Genomic DNA, 12,566 nt, shown 5'->3' with positions numbered 1-12,566 from the left:
TTGAATTACACAACATCAAATTTTAATTTTATTCATCAGCTGTACAAGTAGATTGTTTGTATAAAACTTAAGATAGTTTTTAAGTTGTTTAAGTCAAGCTGGAGGCCATGTAGTTAATAGTATAAAATAAATAAATAAATAAATAAATAAATAAATTCTAATTTGTACAAACTAAGTCACTATAACCTTAGTGAGTTTTCAGAGAGACTGAGCATCACTTATCACTGAATAAAATTATTCACAGATAGCCTGTGTCATTTGTGGTAAAAAGGATTCGGAGAAAATTAATGTTCTTTGAAATTTACTAAAAAGGGTGGATTGGCGGGGTCGAATTGTAGATGTATTAGTTGTTGCAAATAATAGTTGGAGTTTTCCCAATAGTTTCAATCATAACAGTCAACTGGTTTTGAATAAACAACTTACTATTTTCAGAAACCTCACAAGAATTACAATATAAAAAGTTGAAATATAACAATTATCAGTTTATTTTAACATTTGATATTTTGAACTATTATTCCATCCATTAACTTATTACACATTTGTCAAGTCTTTTTTACTTTAGTAATGTCCAGTGTAAAGTGGCTGAGCTATAACCTTCTGAACGGGTTGAGCGACTTTAACATTGGCTGGTTCGCGGCGTACAACAGCGTTGAAACCATTATGGTCGTCAGCAGTGTAATCCACAATGCGCTGATGACCATCGGCATCCAGCAAACTGTATTGGCCCTGCACCTGGTCACCGTGGCGTGTCTCGTGCTGACTTTTCACATCTCCAGTGTGCGAATCGTGCACGGAGTACGAGAATTCATAGTTAGCTGGTGCATACTCTTCGACTTGCTTGACGTAGGTGGGCTGGGCATAGCTCTTTACGAGTGCAGGCTGTGCGTAACTTTTTACCACGGCTGGTTGTACGTAATTTTTGACGATCGCAGGCTGGGCATAGGTTTTAAGAATCGCTGGTTGCTGAACTGTTTTGATTAAAGCCGGCTGTGCGTACACTGTCTGTTGTGGTTGTGGCTTGAAAAGAGCTGGCTGTGCGAAATTGATCGGTGCTGCATGGTAGACTGGGTTTATTGGTTGTTGTAAACCGGCATTTGCTACGGCAAACACAGCGCACAGTGCAAAAAACTAAAAAAGAGAATATGTATACAATTATTTATAAAAGAAAACAAACCAAAAGCTATCTCTCGAGCACATTTGTGGTACAACTCCTAAGGAGATAGTACGCATACTTACTTTGAAAGCCATTCTGTCTAGCCGTATATGCCTTACCAAATATCACCTTTCCAACCAAAAGAAATCAGACGAATGACAGCGTTCTTGAATTCCACATTGTCTTTATATATGCGTTGCACAGTTCGGGGCAAAGTTCCTTGAAGCATTTCCTTGGAAGACTTAAGCACTGGGAAGGTCCTTGTGCGCAGCCGGCTTACGGCGTAGCCACTCTCCGGACGAAGGGGAATGGAGACAGCTGAGTAAGCTTGATCAAGTTGCGTCCCCAGGCGAAACAGTGTGCCCCAGAACGTGTGTGCAGTATTTTCGGAAGTTGAAAGCGGTAACATGAAGCAGAGCAGTATTTCTTCAAGGGCAAGCTGGCATGTGGTGTTATGCCTCAGGTGGTGTAGACAGCAAGACAAAGTGTTACTTGATTGGGTCTTGCTGTTTTTGGGGATTGATTCAATTTACGATGTAGGTGAAAACGAAATTGGGGCGTACTGGCCAGTTTTTACTTGAAGGTACACTGGTTGGCGACGATCTCGTGGCTGACCGATAAGTGTAAGAGATTTACTTTCCATATGGTTAGAGCGTGATCTCAATTGTGGCGGTAGGTCAATGCAACTGTAATAGTTTGAAGCACTGAACGAGTCATGAAGTGAGTAATATTTTCAGTGAATTTATGACTTAAATTGAGATACTGTTATGAGGTCATAGGTAAGTAGATGTTGGAAAATATCTGCTTAGCACTTTGAGTTAATAAACTCAGGCATATTGGGGGTATTTAGATTGTGAAATCGAGTGTCATAGGTGGAAAGAGAGTTAGTGAAAATAATTAAATACCGCTTTGATGTTTGATGTTGAAATGCTCGATAATTTTATATGATATAAATGCGAAAAAAGGTATTACAATAAGTACTTTAAAAATATATAACTTAAATAAGGAAATTCATTTTGTACTTACTTATATTATGAATTTGGAAATTTCTGATTTTTTTATAACACTTCTGCAACAACTACATTTAGTATATAAGACGAGTTTGATTCAAACAGCTGTGGATTTAGGCAAACAGCTATGGAGAGTTGGCTTGTAGCGCGTTAGAAAATAAACTTAGTATTTTTTAAAATAATAACTCCACCATGTTTAATGAATTCGGAGATATTAAACACATGTTTTACAAACATTATTAAGAAAGAGTAATTAATATCTTCTTCTTCTTTGGCACAAAGTACCGTTGTCGGTCAAGGTCTGCTTGAACCGCTAGTGGGCTTGGCTTTCAGTAACTTATAGTACCTATAGCAGGATAGTCAGTTCCACGTAGGAGGACAATACATATTTGGACGTTGAACCCACGACGGGCATGTTGTTAAGTCGTTGACGACTGTACTACGAGGACGGCTTCTTATTACATATACATATATGATATTAGAACTATTCGCTATACTATACGTGTTTCCTACATCCTATCCTATTCTATATTTTATTCTACTATTTCTTCTCATCATGAGCATTTTCTGACGCATCATAAGCTTTTTCAAAGTTCGTTCAAGTTCAAAGCAAAGAAATCGTGTGACAAAGAACTGCATCTAGTAATTCCACGCTGGTACAAATTTGGGGATAATTAATGAAGGGGTAATGTTGATTATAAGGAAGGACTGCGATGGAAACTATTAAAATATGTATTTTCAAATAAAAAGAAATGTTTTTTCCACTTAGAAGAATTAGGGAAGCAAAGTGTAAAATAGAAGAATGTTGGAATAATAAATTCCAAATACGTATGAATTATTATGTTGAAAATATGATGCCAATAACGTATGTTTTCCCATACATTACTCCAAATGCGTAAACAATTATATGTTTTTTTTTAATTCTAATTTTAATGTTTACAGCGCTACAAGCGAGCGTTAAATAGCTGGTTGCAAAAATCCACTGCTGCTCTGAGCCATTCTCCTGAGCGTTAGATAGATTCCAATACATGCCTGCCAACCTCCATAGCAACATAGCAAATTTTCAATGACGATTTGAAACATTCCACCGAGTGAATCAAGTATCGATTCAACTTTTATCTTTATTTCCGCATTAGAGGCGCAGATAAAAGTGTAATGGAAGTGTGTTTATTGACACGATCATATTAGAGCAGTTCCCCGAATTAGTAAATTTTCAGTACAGAAAGCGTTCAGTTCGCATTTTTCTTTCTTTCATGATTATAGGGAATATTTGTGCTGATGATACGGTAATGTATACCAACATTGCGTAATAATTGCAAATCACCTCACATTTTGTCTTAAAAAATGTCACTTGTATTTGTACTGTTTAACCTATGAGCGTTAAAGATAAATGTCGTGAAACAAGGATGATAATGAGATAGAGAAAGAGTAAAAGTGCACTTTGAAACTGGTAGTTTGAATCAGCGTCCTGTAACATCTATGCCCCTTTCAAAATTAGTAATGAGAGAGACCGACGGTTTTGACAACAGCTGGAGCTGGTTGGCTGTAGTACGCTGGCTGGGCAGCAATAATTTTAGCTGGCTGAGCGATAACTTTGGCAATGGCTGGTTGGGCGATGACTTTCTGAACAATTGGCTGCGGGATCTTGATATCGGTTGGTTCGCGATGGACGACCGCGTTGAAACCATTGTGGTCATCGGCGGTGTACTCGACGGTACGCTTGTGTCCATCCGAATCGATCAGACTGTATTGACCGTGCACTTGATCACCATGGCGAGATTCACGCTGCTCCTTGATGTCGCCGGTATGGTCATCGTGAACACCGTATGAGAAATCGTACTGTGCATCGTGATCTTCATCGATGTGTTTTACGAGGGTCGGTTGAGCAATGGTTTTCACGATCGTGGGCTGTGCAATTGTTTTGACGATAGCTGCTGGCTGGGCCAAGTGAGTAGAGTAGGAAGCTGGCTGATACGATGTATGAATTTGCTCGACGGGAATCACTCCGGCACTTGCTACAGCCAGAACAGCGAAAAGGGCTACAAACTGTAGACGGTGAAGAAAGAAGTCAAATGAGTTAGGATTTCACCGTGATAATCGTGTGATAATAGCCGAAACACCTACTTTGAACGCCATCTTGTATGCTTTTCCAAGTGCACTAGATCTGAAGAGTCAACCTAAACTGATGCTTCAAGTTGGTAGGCCCAACGCTTTTATACAGTCTCTCGGCTGCTTGCCGAATGATCGATGAACGCCGGCTGTCACAGTCGAAGGGTCCTCAACAAGCGGGCGTCCTGTCAGACCCTGGAACGGTCTAGCAATTTCTCTCCTTTTGCTATTAGCCGTTCTTTTTGCATGTCGAGACTGGTATTTTTTTTGTTAATTCATTTTTTGTACATTTTATTTGCATCGCTGCAATTCTCGGCTCCAAAAGGAGTAAAACATTTCTCCCACCATTTGTTGCCGGTGGAATTGTAGTAATTGGGAGGCCTGTTTTATTATCTTCTTCTTAGCTTAACGTATCGGTAGACCGGTTCCGATTCGGCCAGCGATGCGAGACGGTACTTTCAGTTTCGCTTTTCAAGATACAAGTTCAGATGTTGCATAACCATGCGAATGAATCGCCGCAGGGGAGTTTTTGTGCTAGCGTGTTCGGGAACCCATTTCAAGCGATTTTTTTCTTCGTTTGTTTGTTTTTTGTCTCACTGCGCACTGTAGAAGGGTGGGACAGAAAAGGTGAAAATGGAACAATCATTAAAAAACCGCACATATTACGGCCGGTGATCTTGTGAGAGGAAAAGAAAGAAACATACGTGATGTGAACATCCCTGACCATGGGCATGATCAGTGGACGGAAGCACCCTATTTACCTAAAGCTCTTGAACGAAGCCCACTTTTTCCTGTCATAAGAGCATCTATTTAAATTCATTTTAGTATTGCAAACAAATGGTTGGGAACATCGAATGTTTTCTGGGACAGTGAGCAGAGACTTTACACTTCGCTGCGCGTCAAGGTCGATTGTTAACAGATGCACCGGACCCGAACGGAGAAGATAGCTTTCATTTTCAGCTAGTGTTTTTACAAAGTTATTTTCCATCTTACGTTGTTAGTAACGATTGACTATGAAGACTTTCCAGTATTTATCGAAACTTATTTTTTAAGCGATTTGGTTTTCTTAATAAAATGATTATAAGAGCAAATTTATAAATTCACTGTATAGTTGGACAAACACGTTTTTGTTTATTTTCCGTCGACCATCGTTTGCTTTATTAAATTGTTATATGAATGGCATTATACAACATTACATTACTAGGGAAATCATCGCTGTGATGGATGGGTCTATGTGATTATTTGCAAAATTAAATCATTAACATGTCAGGTATGGCGGTGAGAACGTTTCGCGTCTGGCAGTGATACAGCGTAGCAGATCAGTTACTGTACTGATAAGAAACTGAGGGCGCTTGGAATCGAACCTCCGATTGAGATGCAGTTTCTTGTACGACTTGACGACGATCATCTCGATTGTCACGTCCCTCTTCCCGGCGTTCGTCTCGTCGCTCTTCACGGTGCTCGTTAAGGCGATCTGTTCGGCGTTCTTCGTGACGTTCATCGACTCGGTCATCGCGAGCACTGCTTTGGCGGTTGTCTTCACGGGTAGTATCGCGTCGGTCTTCACGGCGGTCCTCGCGGCGATCCTCCCGGCGGTCCTCACGGCGTTCCTCACGACGTTCCTCACGGCGCTCTTCATGGCGGTCTTCTCGGCGATCGTCATGTCGTTCATCGCGTCCATCATCATTCCGGCGTTCATTTCGTCGATCTTCACGCGGCTCCTCAGGACGATCGTTTCGAACAGTTTCGTGGCGATCTTCACGGCCGTTACGCTCATCTTCGCTAATTTCTTCTCTATTAACACGCGATGTTTGATCTCGGCGACGAATTTGATCGACTCGTGAAACGGATGTATAAGCTGGAGCTATAATAGTATCAATAGTATAAAGAGGAGCAACTGTTTGGGCAGGGATGAATTGCAAAATGTGATTCAGTCGTTGGCGATGGGCAGGTTCACGACGTTGTTCGGCATTGAATCCAGTGCGGTCATCAGCACGGTAGTTGACAATTTGCCGGATACCGTCAGCATCAACCCAAGAGTACTGTCCACGGACGTGTCCATTACGGCGAGATTCTTCCTGGCTTTTCTGGTCTCCGGTAACTGGGTCGTGAACCGAATATGAAAAATCGTATCCAACTTGTTCATCGCTTTGATCGTGCGCATCGGTGGCATATCGTTTGAAATCCCATGGATCGTTCTGCTGTTGTTGCTGCTGATGTTGCTGCTGTTGCTGCTGTTGTTGTTGCTGCTGCTGTTGTTGTTGTTGTAGCTGTTGTTGCTGTTGTAGTTGTGGTTGTTGTTGCAGCTGTTGATGCTGTTGCTGCTGAGATTGTTGATGATAGTCTTGCAGACTAGCAGCGCTCACAGCTGCGATTAAGAATATCGTAAACTGAAAACAGTAATATACATTATTAGTGATTCATACAATGAAAAAGTTTGCTTTCCAAAATTACCTTCAACGCCATCGCAACGTTGATGGTGTTTGGATTCTAGTAATGTGTAAGAACCAAGCTGCGATCAAACTGATACCGTTTGCTGAGAAATGTGGCCCTTTTATAGTGCTAATCATTCTAGCTCTAGGTGTCTTCTTAGTCTATGGCGACAAGTAAGGTACATGGTAAGATGACACTGGGCGTGATTGATGCGGTGTTTTGAGTTCACTACTATTTCTAGGTGGCTCTAAGTATCATGGATGATATCAAATATCCTAAACAACCTTTCCATTGCCTTGAACACATCTTAGTACTTTTAACGGTAAACTGTGGTTTACCGATAGAGAGGATTTAGTTTTCATTCACTTACTCTGATTGTAATAGGAACTGCTAGGTAACATATACATCTCTGAATGTCATTACAGTTCAATCAACGTTAGCTGAAAGGTGATGTGTATTAATTATTATTGTCAATAATACGCAGAACAAAGCGGCCTGTTCAGTCACAGGCACGGAAGCACTGTCAGTTTGATAGCGTGAAATAAACTCTCTTTTAATTTTGCGCTACGAGAAACAACAGCCGATAAACATAAAACGCTAAAAAGTTAGACCGTAACACCGAAAATGATTAAACCCGAAATCGAAGGATTTAACACGACCTTAGCACGTCTAATCAAACTTTAACTTAGAGAACTGCACTACACAAAATAAACCTCAAAGTTAACGCAATGTTAGCGTAATTAAAATGTGTGGAATGTTATAATTCAATGAACACGTTATGCAAATAAAATGTGAGTTCTATCGCCGTCATAGGATGGTTTTTGTATGGTTCATGCATCTTGTATTGTCAGTGCTATTGTACGAAACATTTTAGGAAGAAAATCAATATCAAAAATCGAATAACTAGAAAGTAATTCGTAAAACACAACATTTTTTAATTTGTGATATTTTGAGCATACCAATGAGCAGGGATGTACTAAATTGGGCATTTTAAATTTCGGGAAATAGGAAAAAAAGTTGAACCATAATCTCGTTAAAAATAAAATAAAATTGTTTAAATATTTCGGTAAAGCAAAAATGTATATGCCTAAAGCCTGTATAAGTATACGAAAAATTGTGTTGTTTATACACTTTCGAAACAGATTTAAATAAAAATGACAAACATTAATTTAAAAATCCATTCAAACGAAAATGCCCTATATTTACCCGGGTAAAAACAGAAAAAGTAAAACCCAAAAAAAAAAAAAAATAGCGCGTAAAAAGGTGGGGTAGATACGGTACAACACTGCCCATGAGTCCATAGCTGGTACAGCTTGCAATGTGTGTCAGAAATTCTAGAACAATAAAGAAAACTATAAAACATTAACCGTTACGGAGTAACAGCGAAGCTAAATTGAAAGTGTACTCATGAATGGTCGTGAACTCGGTTGACATTTTGATCGCAACCGAATCAAAGCTTAAGACTGAGAAAGTGAAATGTAGTACACAATATTGAAAACAATTCAGTCGCCTGTATGAAACTGGTACAGTTCTTCAGACCATCGAGTAAGGTTGGCTGATTTTGGGTTGCTAAAAGTTGCATCAGCCTAGAGCATGGTGTTGAACTGGATTAAAAAGTATTTTGGATGGGAGCCGAAGTTAATTGTAGCTTTTCTGCACATAAGATGCGCAGTATGTATTCACACGCGGTAGTGTAACGTTCGAGCATAAGATGAGAACAAATGGAGTGTGTGTTGTGTCGAAAGAAATATGGAAAGAGATCATCTTAAGAGATAAGAGAAAAGTGAATTTCGTAGCTAGTGCGGTAAAATAATAAGTGCGATAGGTTGTGGTTATACGGTATTAATTGTGTGTAGAAATAGTGCTAACGTGCTGAACTTAAAAAACGGCAGTAAAAAAATATATCCAGATAGCTATTACCGTAATAAAGATAGCTAATTACTAAAACAAGTGTGAGTCATATATTTTAACAAACTTAGTGAAAACTAGTGCTCTCTATTAGAAAAATAATATGATACTATTTAAAATTTGTTTTAATGAATTTAGCCTAGAAAAGTAAACCTATACTGTTTCTTATTAATATGATCAAAGTACAAGAGCAAGATTGATTTTTCAATATCTTCAATATTTTTTATACAACCTAAACTCATCAAGTGAACGTGAACAGCCTGCCAAGTATTGAGTTTGAGCGTTTTAATTGGCACGTATTTATGTACAAAAAAAGCACCTTTTAAACTGTTCCATTAGATTTTAAAGAAAAATGGGAATTTTTATGTAAATACGTACATTTTAATTGAACTGTTAGCCAATTATCTAACAGAGAGCTAAAGTATGCCACTTAAAAAGCCACTCTTGATATTTTGATTGAAGTTTTACAACAGGTATTCCAAGCTGCAACAGGCGAATATGCTATATTTTAGAAGGGACATCTGGTATCATTGCCAAGTGATCCGAAATTAATCCTTGTTCTTCTTCTTCTTTTGCTCAACAACCGATGTCGGTCAAGGCCTGCCTGTACCCTCTTGTGGGCTTGGCTTTCAGTGACTAATTGATTCCCCCCCATAGCAGGATAGTCAGTCCTACGTATGGCGGCGCGATCTATTTGGGGATTGAACCCATGACGGGCATGTTGTTAAGTCGTACGAGTTGACGACTGTACTACGAGACCGGCTAATCTTAATCCTTGTTAGTATGTTGTAAACTCTCTTGGCCGCGTTCGCGAGAAAGATGCTCAGAAGGATTCTTGACCTCATGTGTGTGGCAGGACAATGGAGGAGCTGTTAAAGCGACCTCACTGTCGTGCAGCGTATCAAGCTCGCTAGGCTCCGATGGGATGGCCATGATGTACGCATGGAAACGGACGACCCAGCCTGTAAAGTCCTTTTAGGCCGTCCACAAGGACAGAGGAGGCGTGGTAGGCTCAAATTGAGGTGGCAAGATGGCGTGGAAGCATCCTCCATTAAGGACGGGATAATGGACTGGCAGGCGAGGCCGCGAGATCGTCAGCGGTTTCGGACACTCCTGAGGCAGCCCAACACCGCAAAGCGGTTATAGCGCCGGATAAGTAAGTAAGTAAGCATGTTGTAAAATTTGTTTCTTGTGTCCGATAAAGTGTCGCGTTCTCAGGTAAAGGGGAATTGTAACTACTATACCAGCATAAAAGCGTTTTGGTCATCATATATAGAAAAACCTCACATAACGAGTTTAATCCGTTCCAATGACTCACTTTTTATGCTAAAAGCTCGTTATGTGGCAGGCTCTGGTTCATACAATTTGTATGAAAAGTGAAATAATTTATTCTAAGACAAGAAAATAATTAGTTCCAAGTCAAGAAATCAATTCTTAGTATCGAAACTATCACCTGCAAGAGCAAATAGATCAAGAATGCATGCAAGAACACAATCATCAATACACCTCACACTTGTGAAACATATGCTTCTTAGGAAGATATACTACACACTAAAATCCACGTCCTGCCCACTTCCACGGCCAAAGTCGAAATGTGTCTTCAATATTGTCAAATAAGAAGGAAGGAAATGGACCAATTAAACTGAATACACTACCTCACTTACTCCACCTATCGTTAAGCGCAGAAAAACTCTCATCTCCGCTATCTGTTCAGAAAATAGTTATTTTCAGAATGATCAGAGTTCAGATTCTGTATGACTTTGTGATTTTTGGACTAGTAGTTGGTGTTAGTGTGTCACTTCCCTTACACTTTTCCTTCTCACTTATACACTGCTCCGTTTGAAAACGGAAAAAACGTTTTCCATACAAAAAAATCTGAAATTTTTCACGGCAGATCATGAGATTTTTGTAAATTTTTCAAAAACAGATTTTTTTTATACAAACGCATGCTATTTAATTGAAATGTCAGCCAACTATCGGGCGTCCAACTAAAAAGCATGCCAACTAAAAAGCATGCCAAGCGTTTAATTATTGAATTCTGACTGTATTTAATGGTATTGAAACACTCGGAATGATCACGATTTATTATCGGGAACAAAAATGAAATTGCGCGTATAAATTTGATCGATGAAACTATTGACTAAAGTACTGCATCACACCTGTCGTCAACCTACACCCGGAAGAGTGTGCTTAATTTGAAGTCAATTTTTCATTCAGCCATATAAGCGAATTTTGGCCTGTTTTTGGTAAATTACCTACATAAAACTCATTTCTGTTGCTTATTTTAGTGAAAACAGTACGACATGTCAAAAATATCCTCGAAAAAATCTAAAACGACCTGTTCTGTTTTTATTGATTTTATAACTATAACCACTATAGGAACATGCCTGTATTGTGTACCTTTAATGGCACTATGGTAAAAAACACTTAAAAATGCATAAATATGGTCAAAAGGCAAATAATTTTAGTAAAACAATAACATTTCAGAACAGTTATGTAGAAAAACTAGTAATTGGGTGGTTATGTGGTCATTTAGAACGTTAACAGAAAAATGAGTTTCGTTATAAAATCCTAAGGATTTTGGAAAAATGTTAACACATTTCACAAAACAATGGATTTTTCGGTCACTAAGTAACGGAATGGGCCCATTTAACTTTTAAACCTTTTGTAAAAGGCTAAAGAACATTTCAACCTAGCATAAATAACTTAATTACTTTTAATTTGCCGTATGAACCGCATTTTAGTGCAATACCACCACTATTGGTACTACCACCACTATAGGTACATTTACCCTAATTGTATTTAATGGAATAACCTTTTCCTTGAGGAAACTATGTTTGTTGTTTTGGGTTTGTACAACACGATTTTTATTGGGCGTTTTAATTTACACTACGCACATTTCATTTAAAGTAATATGTTAAGGTAAGAGATGAGCCATTACTAACACATTCGTCTTCTTCTTCTATTTGGTGTAACGTCCTACGCGGACATGCCGGCCAATACAGGTTTTCGAGACTTTATTCATTATCACGTAGCCGAATAGTCACTCTTTGCTACGGGAGGAAGGGTCCATTCTAGGCTTGAACTCATGACGGGCATGTTGAGTCGTTCGAGTTGACGACTGTATCACGGGACCGCCCTAACTAACACATTAAATCATGTAAAAAAGTATACATTTAATTAAATAATATTTACCATAAAAAGTATTACAGATCTTTTTTCTCATCAATCACAACATTGTTTTAGCCAACAATGAGGATTATGTGACTCGAATACATAAGGAATAATTAAATATGTTTAAGAATGCTTATAATGACTTTCCAAATTGAAGCTGTTTCATACCGGCAAACATACAGTGCTGGGTCGGAGACATTGTATAATGCAAAACAAAGGAAAAAAAGGAAATATAATTTTAAACAACTTCGGTCATTATCTTTATTTCTTTAATTCCTAAAGTTTTATCAAGAGTACAATTAACAACCTAATGTTGGTATTGCGATTGATATTGATGATGTTGGGGCTGAGGTGCCTGGTATCCCTTGATCGGCTCACGGTGCACCTCCGCGATGAATCCGCTCTTGCCCTCAACGTGGTACGTAACGGTACGCTTGTGACCGTCGGCATCGATCAGGTAGTACTCGCCCTGAGTAGAGTCGTCCTTGCGAGCCTCCTTCTGGCCGTGAACATCACCGGTGTGGTCATCATGCACATCGTAGTGATACTCGTAGTGCACTGGTCCGTGATGCTCTTCTTCGTGATGGTAGTGCTGGGGCTGGTAGTGTTGTTGATGTCCGTAGTGGCTTTGAGCACTGACGGCGGCGACAAGGGCCAGAACAACAATGATCTGCAAAGGACGAAAGATTATAGAAAACAACTGCAAAAACACAAGAATCGCTCATGCAAATACCTTGGAATACATGTTGCAAAATGCTTGTGAGGTGTTGTGTGTGGGG

The 12,566-nt window shown here is 39.2% G+C and overlaps 4 protein-coding genes across 4 annotated transcripts; all 4 read right to left on the bottom strand.

Annotated features, from left to right (window-relative positions):
- Positions 1 to 461: 461 nt before the first annotated feature.
- LOC120904190 (cuticle protein 7-like) lies at positions 462 to 1,306 on the bottom strand. Its single transcript, XM_040314010.1, has 2 exons — positions 1,237 to 1,306; positions 462 to 1,128 (listed from the first exon to the last, which is right to left on the bottom strand). Exons 1-2 carry the CDS (start codon positions 1,246 to 1,248, stop codon positions 559 to 561), a joined length of 582 nt encoding a protein of 193 aa, XP_040169944.1. The 5' UTR covers positions 1,249 to 1,306; the 3' UTR covers positions 462 to 558.
- A 2,187-nt stretch (positions 1,307 to 3,493) lies between these two features.
- Positions 3,494 to 4,421, bottom strand: LOC120904191 (larval cuticle protein A2B-like). The gene is made up of 2 exons (XM_040314011.1): positions 4,288 to 4,421; positions 3,494 to 4,209 (listed from the first exon to the last, which is right to left on the bottom strand). Exons 1-2 carry the CDS (start codon positions 4,297 to 4,299, stop codon positions 3,658 to 3,660), a joined length of 564 nt encoding a protein of 187 aa, XP_040169945.1. The 5' UTR covers positions 4,300 to 4,421; the 3' UTR covers positions 3,494 to 3,657.
- A 975-nt stretch (positions 4,422 to 5,396) lies between these two features.
- On the bottom strand, positions 5,397 to 6,825 carry LOC120903882 (probable serine/threonine-protein kinase DDB_G0280133). The gene is made up of 2 exons (XM_040313543.1): positions 6,727 to 6,825; positions 5,397 to 6,662 (listed from the first exon to the last, which is right to left on the bottom strand). Exons 1-2 carry the CDS (start codon positions 6,736 to 6,738, stop codon positions 5,592 to 5,594), a joined length of 1,083 nt encoding a protein of 360 aa, XP_040169477.1. The 5' UTR covers positions 6,739 to 6,825; the 3' UTR covers positions 5,397 to 5,591.
- Positions 6,826 to 12,020: 5,195 nt separating this feature from the next.
- On the bottom strand, positions 12,021 to 12,566 carry LOC120902165 (larval cuticle protein A2B-like). Its single transcript, XM_040310706.1, has 2 exons — positions 12,521 to 12,566; positions 12,021 to 12,457 (listed from the first exon to the last, which is right to left on the bottom strand). Exons 1-2 carry the CDS (start codon positions 12,530 to 12,532, stop codon positions 12,095 to 12,097), a joined length of 375 nt encoding a protein of 124 aa, XP_040166640.1. The 5' UTR covers positions 12,533 to 12,566; the 3' UTR covers positions 12,021 to 12,094.

Source organism: Anopheles arabiensis, chromosome 3 (genome assembly GCF_016920715.1).
Source record: "Anopheles arabiensis isolate DONGOLA chromosome 3, AaraD3, whole genome shotgun sequence".
NCBI lineage: Eukaryota > Metazoa > Arthropoda > Insecta > Diptera > Culicidae > Anopheles > Anopheles arabiensis.
This window is presented reverse-complemented; position numbering and strand designations above follow the sequence as displayed.